Source organism: Pseudophryne corroboree, chromosome 8 (assembly GCF_028390025.1).
Source record: "Pseudophryne corroboree isolate aPseCor3 chromosome 8, aPseCor3.hap2, whole genome shotgun sequence".
Lineage (NCBI taxonomy): Eukaryota > Metazoa > Chordata > Amphibia > Anura > Myobatrachidae > Pseudophryne > Pseudophryne corroboree.
The window spans coordinates 383,136,449-383,157,418 of record NC_086451.1 but is presented as its reverse complement, the minus strand read 5'-3'; the positions used below and the strand labels follow the sequence as shown (position 1 = coordinate 383,157,418).

The 20,970-nt window shown below is 49.4% G+C and overlaps 1 protein-coding gene and 2 non-coding genes across 9 annotated transcripts in view; all 3 read left to right on the top strand.

Annotated features, from left to right (window-relative positions):
- Positions 1-845: 845 nt before the first annotated feature.
- The window catches only part of CCDC9 (coiled-coil domain containing 9), a 172,852-nt gene continuing 152,727 nt past the window's right edge, over positions 846-20,970 (top strand). For 4 of the 7 annotated variants that reach the window (XM_063937636.1, XM_063937637.1, XM_063937634.1 and 1 more), the window contains exons 1-3: positions 846-1,105; positions 2,251-2,326; positions 20,289-20,337. In XM_063937636.1, coding sequence (XP_063793706.1) covers positions 20,335-20,337 — 3 coding nt within the window. In that variant the 5' untranslated portion in view covers positions 846-1,105; positions 2,251-2,326; positions 20,289-20,334. The remainder of the gene's footprint in view (positions 1,106-2,250; positions 2,327-20,288; positions 20,338-20,970) is intronic. The other 3 variants (XM_063937635.1, XM_063937639.1, XM_063937640.1) reach the window with 2 other exon arrangements.
- LOC134953777 (U5 spliceosomal RNA) lies at positions 16,700-16,814 on the top strand. Its single transcript, XR_010185776.1, has one exon. It is a non-coding gene; the product is annotated as a U5 spliceosomal RNA (small nuclear RNA).
- Positions 17,405-17,511, top strand: LOC134953825 (U6 spliceosomal RNA). Its single transcript, XR_010185802.1, has one exon. It is a non-coding gene; the product is annotated as a U6 spliceosomal RNA (small nuclear RNA).

Sequence of the window (20,970 nt, the reverse complement as noted above, 5' to 3'; positions counted from 1 at the left end):
CCGGCGGCGCGGCTCCGGGACCGAACATCAAGGCCGGTTCCATGCGGTCGATCCCTCTGGAGCTAATGGTGTCCAGTAGCCTAAGAAGCCCAAGCTACCACCAGTTTCTTAGTTGTGCCCAGTCTCCTGCGGAGCCGCTATTCCCCATGGTCCTTACGGAGTCCCAGCATCCACTTAGGACGTCAGAGAAATAGTAAATTATAATATCGTGTATGTGCCCACCTTGCCAGCGTATTTCATGCCCAAACCAGTGTTGGGCAAGGAAAAATACATGTGGGTCATATGCAAGTGACCCGACTCACTTGATTTCAGGTGTCAAAATTGTTGCCCGAGACTCGTTAACCCTTGCAAAACTACAGCTACTTATTCAAAATGGTGAATTATAGTGTATGTGCCCACTTTGCCAGCGTATTTCATGCCCAAACCAGCGTTGGGCAAGCCAAAATACATGTTGGTCATATGAAAGGGACCCTACTCTGTCAATTTCATTTGTCAAATGTGTTGCCCAAGACTCATTAACCCTTGCAAAACTGAATGATCTGAATAAGAAGCTGGAGCTCGAATAAGAAGTGAATAAGAAGCTGGCCGAATAAGAAGCTAACTTCATCGTATTCCTGACCTGGATTTACTCTGGCAAATTATTTATTGCCATAGGGAGGACATACAAACTCCACAGTACTATGCCCTTGGTGTGTATCATACCCAGGACCTCAGGGCTGTGACACGTACCTCCTGCTATATTATGTGCTGAAGATGGAGGGATGGCGTGTGTGACATTACACACCTGCCACACTTCTACACGCATCATGTATCGTGCGTCTCCTGCTGACTTGTACCAGTAACCTGCTGCCAGTGGAGGGCGCTGCGCAGTAGTGCTCCTGCTGTCGCGCGGATCTCGCACCCCCCTAACCCGTCACCTTCCCCTCCCACCTCCATCCGTCACCTTCCCCCGCCCCCTCGCTGTGTGATTTAGTAGTCACGTGGTGGATACCGGAAGACGCGTGCTACTGGAGAGACGGAAGTCGGCGTCTTGCTGCTGCCAGGGTGGGAGGAAGCTGAGGCCACAGCGGACTGTCACGGACTTGGTGGTGGCGGTAGATCGGGTGTAAGTAGATGGAGGGCATTGATGTGTCTATGTGCAGCTTGGGTTCTGTCCCGGTGTCAGAAAGGGGTTATGTCACATGGGGTGGGAGTGCAGCTGACATTTGCATACGGTTGAGGCTAGATCCAAGTGGCCTAAGGGACGTAGAGGCTAGATCCAAGTGGCCTAAGGGACCTTTTCCGTTAGTGGGAGGAGCTACGACACAAGGGGGAGGAGCTACGCCAGCGGGACAGTTGCTCTAGTATCCACGCCGGGTGTGGTTCATCAAATCGACAGTGTCTAGGTCGACAATGTTTAGGTCGACCACTATAGGTCGACAGTCACTAGGTCGACATGGATGGAAGGTCGACAGGGCTTCTAGGTCGACATGTGCTAGGTTGACAGGTCTAGAGGTCGACATGAGGATTTTTTATTTTTTTTTGGTGTCGTTTTCTTCGTAGAGTGACCGGGATCCCAAATTAGTGCACCGCGTCCCCTCGCATGGCTCTGCTTCGCTCGGCACACTTTACCGTTCCAATCGTAGTCCACGTGGATCGTTAATTTATGATTGCTGGCACCTGTTTTGAACAGGTGAATAGATAAGAAAGGTGTTTCAGCACAGGTGATGGCAAGCATAAATGAATAGGGCAGTCCAGGAGCAGAGCATTATGTCCCTCCTGGAGAGGGTCATGTTGGGAGGTATGCATTTGGGCTGTGGGTGCACGTACGTGCATTACAGGAGCCGGTGTAGGTGCATTACAGGAGACCGGTGTGTTTTAGGTATTTTGGCATACAAGGGTGCAGGTTGCTGTCAGAATAATGGGGGGGGGGGGGGGGGGATACAGGTGTAAGTGGGTGCAGTTATTCTTTGGTAGATGCCATGAGGTCTGGAACATTTGCCCACCCAGGTATTTCTGGTGCCCTGAACTTGGATATACGCTGGAGCGACGTCAGATATAAGGCGTCAGTCCTGCAGCACAGATATAGCGGTGCATCTGGCTGTGTGCTTACTGATGTCAAAGCTGGACAGGCAGATTCAAATGCCTGCCCGGGTGTGACGTCAGGGCGACCCATCGAGCAGCTGACCAGTAAGTGTGCAGTAATTTTCCGGGAGCACAAAAATAATTTTTATTTAGAAAGTGAACATTATTTTTTTCCCTGTTTTATAGAAATTGCTAGAGGCGTCTATGCACAGTTGTATGTGCTCAAACCACTTGGTGAAGCAGCTGGACCAGTCCAAAGCAGGTATGCCTTACATGCTGGATGGAGGTCTCCACTGCAGTTTCTTGGTGACTCAAAACAAATCCCACGCAGTTTGCGCTTGATTTGTGGGAACACGAAGACGTTGCCGGGGGCCAGGTCTGGACTGTATATGGGATGACAAAGCTCCTGGATGTATTCATGTATCATAAAATCCACCACTTTCCTGGACTCATGGGCAGTGCATTGTCATGATGGAGAAGGGCACCATGAGCGCGAGTTCTTGGATGGTGCTTGCAATGGCTGCCAGCTCTTGCTGCAGGCATAGGTTGGCGTGTCAGTCCCCAGTGGCAGTGTGCTGCTGCACGAATGGTACGGTAGCTACATGACCAGCAGTGATTGCACTGAGCCCAAAAAAAAAAGTGGCTCCCAGGGACCCCTCACTTTTAAAAATTGGGGTCCTACCGGTCTTTTTCTGGGTCCCATCGTAATGAAGGTTCTTATTAATCTTAATCTTGTTTGGACACTACGAAAGTGTTGCAAGGTGGGGGGATGGGGTGACAATGCTGCTGGGCTGTGTAGCATGCAGGATACCCTGCACCAGAGCTGTAACTAGACATTTTGGTGCCATTAGGCAGAAAGTGAATTGGTGTTCCACCTCCCAGACCTCAAAGTATAGGCAGTGCGCGCTGCAAAATTTTAGGGGCGTTATACACTTTACTCCAGGTACAGCACGTTATACACTTTGCTTCAGGTACAGTACGTTATACACTTTGCTCCAGGTACAGTACGTTATACACTTTGCGCCAGGCAGAGCACGTCATTATACACATTGCGCCAGGCAGAGCACGTCATTATACACATTGCGCCAAGCAGAGCACGTCATTATACACTTTGCGCCAGGCAGAGCACGTCATTATACACATTGCGCCAGGCAGAGCACGTCATTATACACATTGCGCCAGGCAGAGCACGTCATTATACACATTGCGCCAGGCAGAGCACGTCATTATACACATTGCGCCAGGCAGAGCACGTCATTATACACATTGCGCCAGGCAGAGCACGTAGACACAATGCACCAGGAAGAGCGTGTTATACACATTGCACCCGGTAGAGCACTGAGGCACATTGCGCCCAGTAGAGCACTGAGGCACATTGCACCCCCCGCCCCCCAGTGTCACGGGAAACCTTCAGCAAGACCATTCACCAACAACCACACTCAGCCTACTGCAGCCCGGGCACACATGCCGCTGAGGAAGGGAGGGGGGTGGGCAGATGCGGAGCGGTACTCACCGTTGCGAAGGAGGGTTCTGTGCCTGGTGAGCGTGGCCAGTCTCTTGGTGCTGGCGGCGGAGCGGGCAGCAGGGAGGATGTGGAGCTGTGCCGGATGAGCGGGGCCAGTCTGTCAGCGCGGCAGAGCCCAGGTCAGCGCGCAGAGGGGAGCAGGATTCAAAGCGGGCGGACTGGCGGGAGACACTGCAGGCTGTGATTGGCTGGAGACTACAGGAGGTGATTGGCTGAGGAAACAGCCAGTGAACTCCTGCGTGCCGCTGACTGGCTTGCGCGATGCAAACACATATTCAGATGAGCGCGTCCTGTGGGACCAGCTCATCTTCTAAATGTGAGTCCCGGGTGGCCGTTTCTGGGTAAAATACGTGCCATAGCGCGTTTTTGCAATCACTGACCAGTCTTGGCCACAAAAATAGCCACCATCTGTTTGGCCAATGGCCACTCTGCACTCGCATCAAAACTTCTGTGGCGGCGTACCTCCAACTGGGGTCCACTGCTTGGTCTCGGGGTTGAAACTAATTCCAGGATTCGGAGTATGAGCGACCACCATCAAACCTGGCCAGCATGTTGCGGCACAAAGTTACCTATTCTCGAATCAGCTTATGTGGCACGCAGCATGCAGAAACCTTGCTCAGGCCAAGCTTTATGTGGACTATCAAGCGGATAGATCCCGATGTGATACCTATCTCCTTCTCTAACTGGGTCACGATCAACCTGGCGTCCAACTCAACTACGGTCTGCATGGTAGCAACATTGTCCTTGGTAATGGTGGACACAGGTCTGCCGCAGTGCTCCTCATCTTCCATGCACTGATTTCTGCACCAAAATTCTGCAAACCACTCAAACACTGTTTCAAGATGGTGCTTCGTCCCCAAAAGCAGCTCATAGTCTGTTGGAACACTCCTGCTGTCGCAGATCACTTTTTTTAGTTGTAGAAGATCATGTCTCTCCATTGGCCTCTGTTGAGCTCCATAACGAGTTTGTGAAGGAAGTGATCATGCTGACTTGTTCGGCGTGCGGTGCTGCTAATATACGGTTCTGTGCCTTGACATTTCACAAGGAACTTTAGTCAGAGATTACAGTTCACAATCTGACAGATTGTATATACTCTACCTACGCACTGCTCATGTCCTCTCCAGCATTACAAGTTAGTCGTAATGTTGTGCCTGTGACTTCATGTGCCTGGCCACCCGTTTCTAAAATGACCTGGGAAGGACATCGAGGGTCCAACAGTGACATCTGAGATGCTGAATTGTCTGCATGGGGCTACCACAGGCGAGGGAAGGAGAGTGGCTATAGCGATGTATTCCGTGCCCGCTGCTCTCCAGCTTTTACAGTTGAAATGATGCCTGGGGTAAATGAATCCAGGGTTTAAACCAGGAATGGGGAACCCTCAGCCCTCCAGCTGTTGTTGAACTACACATCCCAGCATACCCTGTAACAGTTTTAGCATGGCCAAATAGCAAAACTGTAGCAAGGCATTCTGGTATGTGTAGTTCAACAACAGCTGAAGGGCCAAAGGTTCCCCACACCTGGTTTAAAGAAAGGATTTGAATTATTAAAACATTCCCTCTATCGGTAGATCCTCTACAATCGCATTATCCAATACAAAATTGATGCTAAGTCACAATTAAATTATGAAATATGTAGCCCAGTGGTATTCATCATGAAGCCCTACAGCTGCTGTAGAACTACACATCCCAGCATACCCTGCAACAGTTTTGCTGTTAGGGCATGGTAAAGCTGTGGCAGGTGATGCTGGGAGGTGTAGCTAAAGGACCACATGTTAAATACTCCCACGTGGTAGACCCAAGGTTAGGCATTTTGTGGTATGCCAGCTACTGTAGAGCTACACATCCCTGCATGCTCTGCCAGAGTTTTGGTGTTAAGGCATGCTATAACTGGCATGTCATGCTGAGATGTTAGTGCCACAAGTTGGCTTCCTCTGTTATACACACTACTCTTGCCTGTACTGTAACTGTTTTTCTGAATTTGTGGGTGACATTGTGTCGGTGCAGTGTTGCACAGAACTTTGCTCGCGGAAAGGAGCCGTGGCTGGCCAGGATGGGAGAGGGGCCCTGCCCCTCCACCTCCACAACACTAGTGGGGGCATGCCCAGCCTGTCGCAGTACTTGTGGCGGCGTGCGTGCTGGGTTTCCCCCAACTGCTCCCTTTCCTGTGAATAGATGCCGTGCGCATGGCATCTTTTCATGTCGGCAAGCTGTTTTAGCAGGGCGCTGCTGAAGGGGCAGGGCGCATTTTGCCCTTTAAAAATCGGTCAGGGCACGGCCCTGCTGAAACAGCCTAGCGTGAACACTACACAATCTGACTGTCTGGTTGTGAGCTGTAATCTCTGACTAAAGTTCTTGGGAAATTTCAAGGCACAGAACCGTACGTAAGCAGCACTGCACACTAAAGAAGTTGGCATGTTCACTTTCTTCAGACTTGTTATGGAGTTCAACAGAGGCCACTGGAGCCATGATCCTCTGCGGCTAGAAGAGTGGTCTGCAATCACCGCCTCAATCCACTGTTCTTTTAGTGGCTTGCACAGGAGACGGTCCATGGAAGAAGAGGAGCGCTGCGGTAGACCTGTGTCCGCCATCACTGAGGACAGTGGCTGTAGAGTGGGCCAAAGTTGAGGTGAACGATAGGGTGACTGTGGCCCAGTTAAAGAAGATGGGCATCTCATTGGATACATCCACTTGATACTCCACAAAAAGCTTGGCCTCAATAAGGTTTCTGCACGCAGTGTACCCCATCAACTTACTCGTATGTTGTTCTTAACCGTATTTCTCTGACGTCCTAGTGGATGCTGGGAACTCCGTAAGGACCATGGGGAATAGCGGGCTCCGAAGGAGGCTGGGCACTCTAGAAAGATTTATGACTACCTGGTGTGCACTGGCTCCTCCCACTATGACCCTCCTCCAAGCCTCAGTTAGATTTCGTGCCCAGCCGAGGTTGGATGCACACTAGGGGCTCTCCTGAGCCCTTAGAAAGAAAGTATAGTTAAGGTTTTTTATTTTCAGTGAGACCTGCTGGCAACAGGCTCACTGCAGCGAGGGACTAAGGGGAGAAGAAGCGAACTCGCCTGCTTGCAGCCGGATTGGGCTTCTTAGGCTACTGGACACCATTAGCTCCAAAGGGATCGACCGCAGGCCCAGTCCTTGGTGTTCGGTCCCGGAGCCGCGCCGCCGTCCCCCTTACAGAGCCAGAAGCAAGAAGAGGTCCGGAAAAACGGCGGCAGAAGACATCAGTCTTCACCAAGGTAGCGCACAGCACTGCAGCTGTGCGCCATTGCTCCTCATGCACACTTCACACTCCGGTCACTGAGGGTGCAGGGCGCTTGGGGGGGGCGCCCTGAGCAGCAATAAAAAACACCTTGGCTGGCAAAATTCCACAATATATAGCCCCAGAGGCTATATATGTGGTAAATACCCCTGCCAGAATCCAGGAAAAAGCGGGAGAATAGGCCGCTGAAAAGGGGCGGAGCTATCTCCCTCAGACACACTGGCGCCATTTCTCCTTCACAGATCCGCTGGAAGGAAGCTCCCTGGCTCTCCCCTGCAGTCTACACTTCAGAACAGGGTAAAAACAGAGAGGGGGGGCACTAAATTTAGGCGCAATAGATATATAATATAAAAAGCAGCTATAGGGGACATAACTCAGTTAGTCCCTGCATTATATAGCGCTCTGGTGTGTGCTGGCATACTCTCACTCTGTCCCCCCAAAGGGCTTTTGTGGGTCCTGTCCTCATTCGGAGCATTCCTTGTGTGTGTGCGGTGTGTCGGTACGGCTGTGTCGACATGTTTGATGAGGATAATGATGTGGAGGCGGAGCAGATGCCCTTAGAAGGGATGTCACCCCCTGCGGGGCAGACACCTGAGTGGATGGGCTTATGGAAAGTAATGAGTGCACGTATAGACTCCTTTATATAAGAAAATCAACGACATGCCAAATGTGGGACAGCCGACTTCTCAGCTCGTGCCTGCTCAGGCGTCGCAGGGGTCGTCAGGGGCTCTAAAACGCTCGCTACCTCAAGCAGACCCAGATGTCGACACTGATACTGACACCAGTGTCGACGACGAGTCTAACCTGATGCCCACTAAGGCCATTCACTGCATGATTGAGGCAATGAAAGAGGTGTTACACATTTCTGATATAAATACAGGTACCACTAAAAAGGGTAGTCTTTCCCCCGTCAGAGGAATTAAATGAAGTGTGTGAAGAAGCGTGGGCTTTCCCTGATAAAAAATTGGTAATTCCTAAGAAGGTACTAATGGCGTTCCCTTTCCCGCCAGAGGATAGGTCACGTTGGGAAACACCTCCTAGGGTGGATAAAGCGCTCACACATTTGTCTAAAAAGGTGGCACTACCGTCTCCGGATACGGCCGCCCTCAAGGAACCTACTGATAGAAAGCAGGAGGCGATCCTGAAGTCTGTATATACACACACAGGCATTATACTTAGGCCAGCTATTGCGTCAGCTTGGATGTGCAGTGCTGCCGCTGCGTGGTCAGATAAACTGTCAGAAAATATTGACACATTAGACAGAGACCCGATCCTGTTAACCATAGACCATATAAAAGACTCGGTCTTATATATGAGAGATGCACAGAGGGAAATCTGCCGACTGGCATCTAAAGTAAGTGCATTGTCCATTTCTGCTAGGAGAGGCTTATGGACTCGCCAGTGGACAGGAGATGCAGATTCAAAAAAGCACATGGAAGTGTTACCGTATAAGGGTGAGGAATTATTTGGGGATGGTCTCTCGGACCTAGTTTCCACAGCAACGTCTGGGAAGTCAGCGTTTTTACCCCATGTCCCCTCACAGCCTAAGAAGGCGCCGTTTTATCAGGTTCAGTCCTTTCGGACCCAGAAAAACAGGCGTGGAAAAGGCGGGTCCTTTCTGTCCAGAGGCAGAGGTAGGGGAAAAAGGCTGCAACAAACAGCAGGTTCCCAGGAGCAAAAGTCCTCCCCCGCTTCTTCGTCCAAGTCCGCCGCATGACGGTGGGGCTCCACAGGCGGAGCCAGGTACGGTGGGGGGTCGCCTCAAAAATTTCAGCGATCAGTGGTTTCGCTCACAGGTGGATCCCTGGATCCTGCAAATAGTATCTCAGGGGTACAAGCTGGAATTCGAGGCGTCCCCACCCCACCGCTTCCTAAAATCTGCCTTGCCGATTGTTCCCTCAGACAGGGAGGCGGTGCTAGCGGCAATTCACAAGCTGTATTCCCAGCAGGTGATAATCAAGGTACCCCTACTTCAACAAGGCCGGGGTTATTATTCCATTTCCACACTATTTGTGGTACCGAAACCGGACGGTTCGGTGAGACCCATTCTAAATTTGAAATCCTTGAACACGTACATAAAGAAATTCAAGTTCAAGATGGAATCGCTCAGGGCGGTTATTGCAAGCCTGGACGAGGGGGATTACATGGTATCCCTGGACATCAAGGATGCTTACTTGCATGTCCCCATTTACCATCCTCACCAGGAGTACCTCAGATTTGTGGTACAGGATTGCCATTACCAATTCCAGACGCTGCTGTTTGGACTGTCCACGGCACCGAGGGTATTTACCAAGGTTATGGCGGAAATGATGATACTCCTTCGAAGACAGGGAGTTTTAATTATCCCATACTTGGACGATCTCCTAATAAAAGCGAGGTCCAAGGAACAGTTGTTGGTGGGAGTAGCACTATCTCAGGAGGTGCTGCACCAGCACGGCTGGATTCTGAATATCCCAAAGTCACAGCTGGTTCCGACGACACGGCTACTGTTCCTGGGTATGATTCTGGATACAGTCCAGAAGAAAGTGTTTCTCCCGGAGGAGAAAGCCAGGGAGTTGTCATCTCTAGTCAGAGACCTCCTGAAACCAAAACAGGTATCAGTGCATCGCTGCACGCGGGTCCTGGGAAAGATGGTGGCTTCTTACGAAGCAATTCCCTTCGGCAGGTTCCATGCCAGAATCTTTCAGTGGGACCTGTTGGACCAGTGGTCCGGATCGCATCTTCAGATGCATCGCTTGATAACCCTGTCTCCAACAACCAGGGTGTCTCTACTGTGGTGGCTGCAGAGTGCCCATCTTCTAGAGGGCCGCAGATTCGGCATACAGGACTGGGTCCTGGTGACCACTGATGCCAGCCTTCGAGGCTAGGGGGCAGTCACACAGGGAAGAAACTTCCAAGGACTAGGGTCGAGTCAGGAGACTTCCCTTCACATAAATATTCTGGAACTAAGGGCCATCTACAATGCCCTAAGTCAAGCAAAATCCCTGCTTCTACACCAGCCGGTACTGATCCAGTCAGACAACATCACGGCAGTCGCCCATGTAAATCGACAGGGCGGCACAAGAAGCAGGATGGCGATGGCAGAAGCCACAAAAATTCTCCGATGGGCGGAGAATCATGTACTGGCACTGTCAGCAGTGTTCATTCCGGGAGTGGACAACTAAGAAGCAGACTTCCTCAGCAGACACGACCTCCACCCGGGAGAGTGGGGACTTCATCCAGAAGTCTTTCAGATGCTGGTAAACCGTTGGGAAAAACCACAGGTGGACATGATGGCGTCCCGCCTCAACAAAAAGTTAAAAAGATATTGCGCCAGGTCAAGGGACCCTCAGGCGGTAGCTGTGGACGCTCTAGTGACACCGTGGGTGTACCAGTCGGTTTATGTGTTCCCTCCTCTGCCTCTCATACCAAAGGTATTGAGAATAGTAAGAAAGCGAGGAGTAAACACCATTCTCGTGGTTCCGGATTGGCCAAGACGAGCGTGGTACCCGGAACTTCAAGAGATGCTCTCAGAGGACCCGTGGCCTCTACCGCTCAGACAGGACCTGCTACAGCAGGGGCCCTGTCTGTTCCAAGACTTACCGCGGCTGCGTTTGACGGCATGGCGGTTGAACACCGGATCCTAAAAGAAAAGGGTATTCCGGGGGAAGTCATTCCTACGCTTATTAAGGCCAGGAAAGATGTTACGGCAAAGCATTATCACCGCATATGGCGGAAATATGTTGCATGGTGCGAGGCCAAAAAGGCCCCAACAGAGGAATTTCAACTAGGTCGATTTCTGCATTTCCTGCAAGCAGGAGTGAATATGGGCCTAAAACTAGGCTCCATTAAAGTACAGATCTCGGCTCTGTCGATCTTCTTTCAAAAAGAACTAGCTTCAGTACCTGAAGTTCAGACATTTGTGAAAGGAGTGCTGCATATTCAGCCCCCATTTGTGCCTCCTGTGGCACCTTGGGATCTCAACGTGATGTTGAGCTTCTTAAAATCACATTGGTTTGAGCCACTAAAAACCGTGGATCTGAAATCTCACGTGGAAAGTGGTCATGTTATTGGCCTTGGCTTCAGCCAGGCGAGTGTCAGAATTGGCGGCTTTGTCATGTAAAAGCCCTTATCTGATTTTCCATATGGATAGGGCGGAATTGAGGACTCGTCCCCAATTTCTCCCTAAGGTGGTGTCAGCGTTTCACCTGAACCAGCCTATTGTGGTTCCTGCGGCTACTAAGGATTTGGAGGACTCCAAGTTGCTAGACGTTGTCAGGGCCCTGAAAATATGTTTCCAGGACGGCTGGAGTCAGAAAATCTGACTCGCTGTTTATCCTGTATGCACCCAACAAGCTGGGTGCTCCTGCTTCTAAGCAGTCTATTGCTCGCTGGATTTGTAGTACAATTCAGCTTGCACATTCTGTGGCAGGCCTGCCACAGCCAAAATCTGTGAATGCCCATTCCACAAGGAAGGTGGGCTCATCTTGGGCGGCTGCCCGAGGGGTCTCGGCTTTACAACTTTGCCGAGCAGCTACTTGGTCAGGGGCAAACACGTTTGCAAAATTCTACAAATTTGATACCCTGGCTGAGGAGGACCTGGAGTTCTCTCATTCGGTGCTGCAGAGTCATCCGCACTCTCCCGCCCGTTTGGGAGCTTTGGTATAATCCCCATGGTCCTTACGGAGTTCCCAGCATCCACTAGGACGTCGGAGAAAATAAGAATTTACTCACCGGTAATTCTATTTCTCGTAGTCCGTAGTGGATGCTGGGCGCCCATCCCAAGTGCGGATTGTCTGCAATACTTGTAAATAGTTATTGTTAACTAAAGGGTTATTGTTGAGCCATCTGTTGAGAGGCTCAGTTGTTTTTCATACTGTCAAACTGGATATAGTATCACGAGTTGTACGGTGTGATTGGTGTGGCTGGTAAGAGTCTTACCCGGGATTCAAAATCCTTCCTTATTATGTCTGCTCGTCCGGGCACGGTGTCCTAACTGAGGCTTGGAGGAGGGTCATAGTGGGAGGAGCCAGGGCACACCAGGTAGTCATAAATCTTTCTAGAGTGCCCAGCCTCCTTCGGAGCCCGCTATTCCCCATGGTCCTTACGGAGTTCCCAGCATCCACTACGGACTACGAGAAATAGAATTACCGGTGAGTAAATTCTTATTTTCTCTAACGTCCTAGTGGATGCTGGGGACTCCGTAAGGACCATGGGGAATAGACGGGCTCCGCAGGAGACATGGGCACTTTAAGAAAGAATTTGGATTCTGGTGTGCTCTGGCTCCTCCCTCTATGACCCTCCTCCAGACCTCAGTTTGAATCTGTGCCCGGACGAGCTGGGTGCTACTTGGTGAGCTCTCCTGAGCTTGCTATAAGAAAGTATTTTGTTAGGTTTTTTATTTTCAGGGAGATCTGCTGGCAACAGGCTCCCTGCATCGTGGGACTGAGGGGAGAGAAGCAGCCCTACTCTCTGAAGATAGGTCCTGCTACTTAGGCTACTGGACACCATTAGCTCCAGAGGGATCGTACACAGGATCTCACCCTTTGTCGTCCGATCCCGGAGCCGCGCCGCCGTCCCCCTCGCAGAGCCGGAAGACAGAAGCCGGGTGAAAGAAGCAAGAAGACTTCGAAATCGGCGGCAGAAGACTACAGTTTTCACTGAGGTAGCGCACAGCACTGCAGCTGTGCGCCATTGCTCCCACACTACACCCACATACTCCGGTCACTGTAGGGTGCAGGGCGGGGCGCCCTGGGCAGCAATTAGGACCTCTTGGCATAAGTTAGACATATATGCAGTTGGGCACTGTATATATGTATGAGCCCCCGCCATAATAGTGTACAGAAATGCCGCTGAGGGGGCGGGGCTTCTTCCTCAGCACTCACCAGCGCCATTTTCTCTCCACAGCTCCGCTGAGAGGAAGCTCCCCAGGCTCTCCCCTGCAGATTCACGGTAGAAGAGGGTAGAAAGAGAGGGGGGGCACATAAATTAGGCGCAAAAACATAATATACAGCAGCTACTGGGTTAACACTAAGTTACTGTGTGATTCCTGGGATATATAGCGCTGGGGTGTGTGCTGGCATACTCTCTCTCTGTCTCTCCAAAGGGCCATGTGGGGGAACTGTCTTCAAAAAAGAGCATCCCCTGTGTGTGTGGTGTGTCGGTACGCCTGTGTCGACATGTTTGACGAGGAAGGCTATGTGGAAGCAGAGCGGGAGCAAATGAATGTGGTGTCTCCGCCGACACCTGATTGGATGGATATGTGGAAGGTTTTAAATGATAATGTTAATTCCTTGCATAAAAGGTTGGATAAAGCTGAAACCTTAGGACAATCAGGGTCTCAGCCCATGCCTGATCCGATGTCGCAGAGGCCGTCAGGGTCTCAGAAGCGCCCACTATCCCAAATTGTTGACACAGATACCGACATGGATTCTGACTCCAGTGTCGATTATGATGATGCAAAGTTACAGCCTAAATTGGCTAAAGCCATCCGTTATATGATTATAGCAATGAAGGATGTGTTGCACATCACAGAGGAAACCCCAGTCCCTGACAAGAGGGTTCATATGTATGGGGAAAAAAGTCAGGAGGTGACCTTTCCCCCTTCACATGAGCTAAATGAGTTATGTGAAAAGGCTTGGGAATCTCCAGATAAAAAAACTGCAGATTTCCAAGAGGATGCTTATGGAGTATCCCTTACAATGCCCTAAGTCAGACAAGACCCCTGCTTCAACACCAGCCGGTGCTGATCCAGTCAGACATCACGGCGGTCGCCCATGTAAATCGACAGGGCGGCACAAGAAGCAGAATGGCGATGGCAGAAGCCACAAGGATTCTCCGATGGGCGGAAAATCATGTGTTAGCACTGTCAGCAGTGTTCATTCCCGGAGTGGACAACTGGGAAGCAGACTTTCTCAGCAGACACGACCTCCACCCGGGAGAGTGGGGACTTCATCCAGAAGTCTTCCAAATGATTGTACACCGGTGGGAAAGGCCACAGGTGGACATGATGGCGTCCCGCCTCAACAAAAAGCTAAAAAGATATTGCGCCAGGTCAAGGGACCCTCAGGCGATAGCTGTGGACGCTTTAGTGACACCGTGGGTGTACCAGTCGGTTTATGTGTTCCCTCCTCTTCCTCTCATACCCAAGGTACTGAGGATAATAAGAAGGAGAAGAGTAAGAACTATAATCATTGTTCCGGATTGGCCAAGAAGAGCTTGGTACCCAGAACTTCAAGAAATGATATCAGAGGAACCATGGCCTCTGCCGCTCAAACGGGACCTGCTGCAGCAGGGACCCTGTCTGTTCCAAGACTTACCGCGACTGCGTTTGACGGCATGGCGGTTGAACGCTGGATCCTGAAGGAAAAGGGCATTCCGGAGGAAGTCATCCCTACGCTGATTAAAGCTAGGAAGGAGGTGACCGCAAACCATTATCACCGCATATGGCGTAAATATGTTGCGTGGTGTGAGGCCAGAAGGGCCCCAACGGAGGAATTTCAGCTGGGTCGATTTCTGCACTTCCTACAGTCAGGGGTGACTATGGGCCTAAAATTAGGTTCCATTAAGGTCCTGATTTCGGCTCTGTCGATTTTCTTCCAAAAAGAACTGGCTTCACTGCCTGAAGTTCAGACGTTTGTTAAAGGAGTGCTGCATATTCAGCCCCCTTTTGTGCCTCCAGTGGCACCTTGGGATCTCAACGTGGTGTTGGATTTCCTTAAGTCACATTGGTTTGAGCCACTTAAAACCGTGGAACTAAAATTTCTTTATCATCCACTAGGGGTCACTGGAGTACTCTTGGGATATGGACGGGCGTAGCCGAACAAAGGCACTGAATATTCAAATTTAGGACCCTCCCCCCCCTCCATATCCCCAAGTACCTCAGTGTACTTTGCCAGTGTTTTTTCGGTGCTCACAGATGAACATCGGCTTGTGGCAAGGCCACATTTCAGAAGATTTTTATTTTTATTTTTAATTTTTACACTTCCCGTCCCAGTTTAGGAAAAACATGGGTCCGGGATGGTGCCGCTGCAAGGCAGCGGATGGCGTGTCGGTCCTCACAAAGAGCACCCTCACAGCCACAGGCGCTATAGGCAAGCGCATGGCGTGTCGGTCCTCACAAAGAGCACCTTCACAGCCATAGGCGCTATAAGCAAGCGCATGGCGTGTCGGTCCTCACAAAGAGCACCCTCACAGCCACAGGCAGCCACTGTCTCCTGCAAACTGAACGGAGCTTACAGAAAGAAGCTCCGTCACAGCCAGGATGAGACAAAGAGCTGGAAGAATCTACATCTGCAAGGAGCTTACAGCAGAAGCCCCATCACAGATGAGAAGCTGGAGGCTGAAACAGCCAGCATGAAAAAGCATGAAAACGGCACAAGGTATGGAATGTCAGGGCGGTCAGCTCACGCTGCCGCCCTGCTGTGTGTAATACTGTAGCCCTGCTGTGTGCTGTAGCCGCCGCTGAGTGAAGAGGTCCCGCTTAACGAGGATTCATGATACGCGCAGGGCGGCCGCACGTCACTCAGACGCCGGCCGCTTTCACTGCGCTGATGGCCCGGCACCACTACAGCTCTCCTGCTCTCCCTGCAAGGCGCCGCCGAGACTGTCCTGTGTGCTAAAGAGCGGCCGCACGTCACTCACGGACGCCGGCCGCTCTTTCAATGAGACACTGCACGCTGCTGATGCCGCACACAGGGAGACTGTGTTCTACGCCGCCCGCTCTTCCGGACGGCTCCCCGGCGCTATATACAGCGCTCTCCTGCTATCGCTCTCCTACTCTCCCTGCACCCGAACCCAGTACGCTGCAGGTAACATGGGGAGGCAGGGGGGGGGGGAGGGGGAGTAATGCCCATAGCAGCAGCAGAAGGCTGCATGGGTTAAAGATAGGCTGCGCAAACTATCACAAGCAGTGCAGCAATTTTAAAGTCATGGGACTATAATATCAGGTTAGACTTGTAACGACAGGACGTTACAGTCAGCAAACCAGTGGTTTGATGACCTCTTTTACAATTGTGGAAGCGGGTCTTTACATGTTACATTTGCGAGGTTTCATGACTTCAACTCATATATGTCTCAGCTATTTACAGCTTAAAGTACAAAACTGCTTCTGTCGAAGGGTTTGGCAGGTGATCATTTAGTCTTTGCTGGCTTATAAACCAGGCAATAGTACGCCAACAGTGTCAGAGTTACTTATTCCCCTCTGTTTGAGCAAAACCAAACAGCTCCGTTGCTATATCAATAAGCAAGTCATTTACTACAGTTAGAAAATGGCTTTTCTGCAGTTAGTATTTGCTTATTGGAGCCACAAAATTGCATAATTGCATTTGATCTTCATGTCTACCGTTGCTTATCGCTTCCGGTATTTACCAATGTGATGTTGGGATGATAGCTCATCTCACATAAGAACTATGTATTAACAAAGTTCCTCTAACTTGCGCTACTAAGGTATACTGCGATAGCAGATCAAGTTCGCAAACAATCGCATCTAATTTTGTCTAAAGGATGTCAATTCCTAGGTAAGATTATAAATACGGTAAATCAAAGACTTTTACCTACTACACCAGCAAGGAAGTACATCTAGTAATTAGTGCAAAACACGCACACTAGCGGTACATTGGTGTATTCACCTATTAAGAATAAAGATGTGTTTTCAATTTAGGTCCCCACCCTTCACTCGCGTTTCCCACAGAGGGACAAGGGTGCATATACTCTGGACGACAGTCGCAGAGAGTCAGGATTTGTAGTTACAATCAGCGCAAAGGTTCTAAAACACGACAGATTGCTGTCAATACATGTCCTAGAACTCTGTGCATTTTACAATGCGATAAAGGATTCGCTTTCAGTCTGACCACGGATAGACTCTGGTTTCTCTTCAGAACGAATAAATCTTTCGCTTTTTGCTAAAGATTTCTGTGGAGAGGAACAACCGTGAGTTTCATGTAATTTTGTTTTTCATGCCTGGCTCACGCTGCCCTTAAGCAGTCAAACAAAGCAACGGCAGTTGCATACTCAACAACCAGTGAGAACCAAGAAGCCGCATGGCAATGCGGCAGGTAACTCAAATCTTCAATGGCTCAGAACGCCATTATGTGAAAATGTCAAGAGATCCATCCGTGAGTGGACATCTGTTAGACAGACGATCTCACCCGTCAGGGTTTGGATCTTGGAACTGGACATTAAATCCAGAAGTGTTTCATATGTGAGTCCACAGAAGGGAGTTACCCTCAAGTATACATGATGGCATCTCGCCACAATTACAAAAGCTCAGTATGTGTACATCACATTCATGGGGTCATTCAGCATCGTGTATCGGGCTCCACCATTTTCCGCTTCTCTCTTCGTTGCCAAAACGGATCAGAAGACAGTTCGTCAGTCATACTCGTGGTATCTCATGGGTTTCGGAGAAGTTTGCTTCTCGATTTTTCAAGGAATACTTGCACACGATCTTGGCCCGCTCATAATACGTCCAACCTGTTACATCAGGGAACGTTCTTTTACCCATAGTTACCTATGTACCTATTATCTATGTACCGCAGCTGCGGTTGACGGGGTGAGGGTTCAGTGCTCGCTTCGGCAGCACATATACTAAAATTGGAACGATACAGAGAAGATTAGCATGGCCCCTGCGCAAGGATGACACGCAAATTCGTGAAGCGTTCCATAAGACCGCCCTCTTAAAAAAATAGAGCATTACAGTATCGGTTATACCAACCATGTAACGAAATAGTAAGCCGCTTAAGGCAGCTCATTATTAAAAAATTTCGTGTGCTTACATAGGTTGTAAACCTCGGAAGTTTCCAACATCATACTTCAAGTACCCGTATTCTGTTAAACGGGATGGGATGGAAAACTGCGTTCATCTGCACTAACAGTGCAGGTATCTGTGTGGTAAACGTATTTTCAAAGACGTTTGTCTCTATTTGCGTCTGTAAACATCTTTCTACAAGGTGTCACCAAAGTTCAGACTCTATTTATCCCACCTACAGCGCCAGGCGATTTGAGGTTGGGTTCAGATTTATTACAGTTTTCATATTTTGGAACCCTTTCAACAAAGGGGAATTAAGTTTCATATTTTTTGAACCTTTACAACAAATGAGAATTAAGTTTCTCACTTTGGAAAACATTTTTCTTCTAGCCTTGCCTTCGGCACGGGTGCTTCGGCAAGGGTTTTGTTTTCATATTTGGGTGCCTTGTATTCCAAGCCACCGTATTTCAGTTTCTCATGACAAAGCAGATCTTCGGACGAAATCCGCTTTCGTATTCTTCACATCAATATACCAATAGTGGTTCCTGTGGGGACAGCACATTCTAGAATTCGGAATGTGGTACACGCATTACGCGTTTATATATGTACCAAACGTCTACAGTACGTGATATGAATACGTTGTTTGGTCTCTATGATGCTGCCAACTGGGGTTAGCCAGTTTCTCAGCAGACATTATCCAGTTGGATAATAATAATGACTACAAGTCAGGCTTACTTTAAGGCTAAGTTACAATCGCCTACGTCAGTAATAGCTCATCCCACAGGTTCTGTGGGAATGTCAGACCCAGCGGGTCGTGGAGCGTCTACGACGCGGCTACATAGCCTTCAGTGCACCACGTTTGTGCACGTTTATACGTTATTAATGGTGGCGCCATCAGCATTTAGCTTTGGCCTGCCTACTGTTACAAGTATCAAACAGCTCTCCCGCCCACGAGGGAAGCTTTGGTACGTCCCAAGAGTACTCCAGTGACCCCTAGTGGATGATAAAGAAAATAGGATTTTGGTACTTACCAGGTAAATCCTTTTCTTTGAATCCATAGGGGGCACTGGACGCCCACCCAGAGCAGTTTTACCTGGGTTGTTTTAAGCTCAAGGGAGCTTAGTGAACAAATTTTATTTGGGTGGTATTAAGCTCAAAGGAGCTTATGGTAACACATTTTCACCGATTGGCTCAAATTATAAAGTTCTATCGGTTAAGGTGTCAACTGTTTAGTTGACAATAAGGTTACGGATCAACTTTGTGGTTGTCCGTTATGTTATAGGGATTCTCCATTGTCAACCTCTCTATATCCTGTTCGCTCAGTAAAAAACACTGGCAAAGTACACTGAGGTACTTGGGGATATGGAGGGGGGGGGAGGGTCCTAAATTTGAATATTCAGTGCCTTTGTTCGGCTACGCCCGTCCATATCCCAAGAGTACTCCAGTGCCCCCTATGGATTCAAAGAAAAGGATTTACCTGGTAAGTACCAAAATCCTATTATCTCACGTGGAAAGTGGTCATGCTGTTGGCCTTGGCTTCGGCCAGGCGTGTGTCAGAATTGGCGGCTTTGTCATGTAAAAGCCCTTATCTGATTTTACATATGGATAGGGCGGAATTGAGGACTCATCCCCAATTTCTTCCTAAGGTGGTATCAGCGTTTCATTTGAACCAACCTATTGTGGTGCCTGCGGCTACTCGGGACTTGGAGGATTCCAAGTTGCTGGACGTAGTCGGGGCCCTGAAAATCTGTTTCCAGGACGGCTGGAGTCAGGAAGACTGACTCGCTATTTATCCTGTATGCGCCCAACAAGCTGGGTGCTCCTGCTTCAAAGCACTCTATTGCTCGCTGGATCTGTAGTACGATTCAACTTGCACATTCTGCGGCTGGACTGCCACATCCTAAATCTGTAAAAGCCCATTCCACGAGGAAAGTGGGCTCTTCTTGGGCGGCTGCCCGAGGGGTCTCTGCTTTACAACTTTGCCGAGCTGCTACTTGGTCGGGTTCAAACACATTTGCTAAATTCTACAAGTTTGATACCCTGGCTGAGGAGGACCTTGAGTTTGCTCATTCGGTGCTGCAGAGTCATCCGCACTCTCCTGCCCGTTTAGGAGCTTTGGTATAATCCCCATGGTCCTTACGGAGTCCCCAGCATCCACTAGGACGTCGGAGAAAATAAGAATTTACTCACCGGTAATTCTATTTCTCGTAGTCCGTAGTGGATGCTGGGCGCCCATCCCAAGTGCGGATTGTCTGCAATACTTGTATATAGTTATTGCCTAACTAAAGGGTTATTGTTTGGAGCCATCTGTTGGAGAGGCTCAGTTGTTGTTCATACTGTTCACTGGGTATAGTATCACGAGTTGTACGGTGTGATTGGTGTGGCTGGTATGAGTCTTACCCGGGATTCCAAATCCTTTCCTTATTGTGTCAGCTCTTCCGGGCACAGTTTCCTAACTGAGGTCTGGAGGAGGGGCATAGAGGGAGGAGCCAGTGTACACCAGGTAGTCCTAAATCTTTCTTAGTTGTGCCCAGTCTCCTGCGGAGCCGCTATTCCCCATGGTCCTTACGGAGTCCCCAGCATCCACTACGGACTACGAGAAATAGAATTACCGGTGAGTAAATTCTTATTTTTTTTTCTCTGAGTATTAGTGCTATAATTGAGCTGCACATCATGGAATATACGTTTTTTGCTTTGCAGGAAGAAGACTGCTGAATCGTACCGGCTGACATCTCGTCTCACGATTATGGTAAAGAAATGTATGCTTGTATGTTACCTAACAGTTGTGCTTATACGGGAGAATTCAATTGTTTTTAGCGAGGCTGTAACTAATTCTGCTCTCTAATTGGGTGTGAGTAGTGGGGCGAGCGACCATTATTTCTACTCTCCTGAGGTGGCGAGCAGAACTCTGCAAAAAAACCTTCTTTTGGGCGCCCAAACGGCATTTTCCTTGACGCACCAAGTAGTTTAGACGGGTTTAGCTGCTTTACACATTTAAACTTTGTGCATTGAAAGCCGGAAAGAATTGAATATCGTCCTGTCACTTATTGCGTGCAAAAATAACTTTACATATTGTAATTGAAAGATGATGGAGATATATATTTCTATGTCATAAGTTTATTAACTTGATGGTGAGTTTGGGAATAACGAGCATATTTTTATCTTTGCATAGAGGACTGTTTTTGTTTTTTGTTTTTTGTTTTTTTTTCTATTTCAATCTTATCCAGTGCAACCTATTCCCAGTGTGCTAGTGTTTACTCTAGGTCTGGAGTGGGGCCAGGCACCTGGTTGTCAATAGTGCACTATTGCAGTGGTTCTCAAACTCTGTCCTCAGGTCCCCACACAGTGCATGTTTTGCAGGTAACTCAGCAGGTGCACAGGT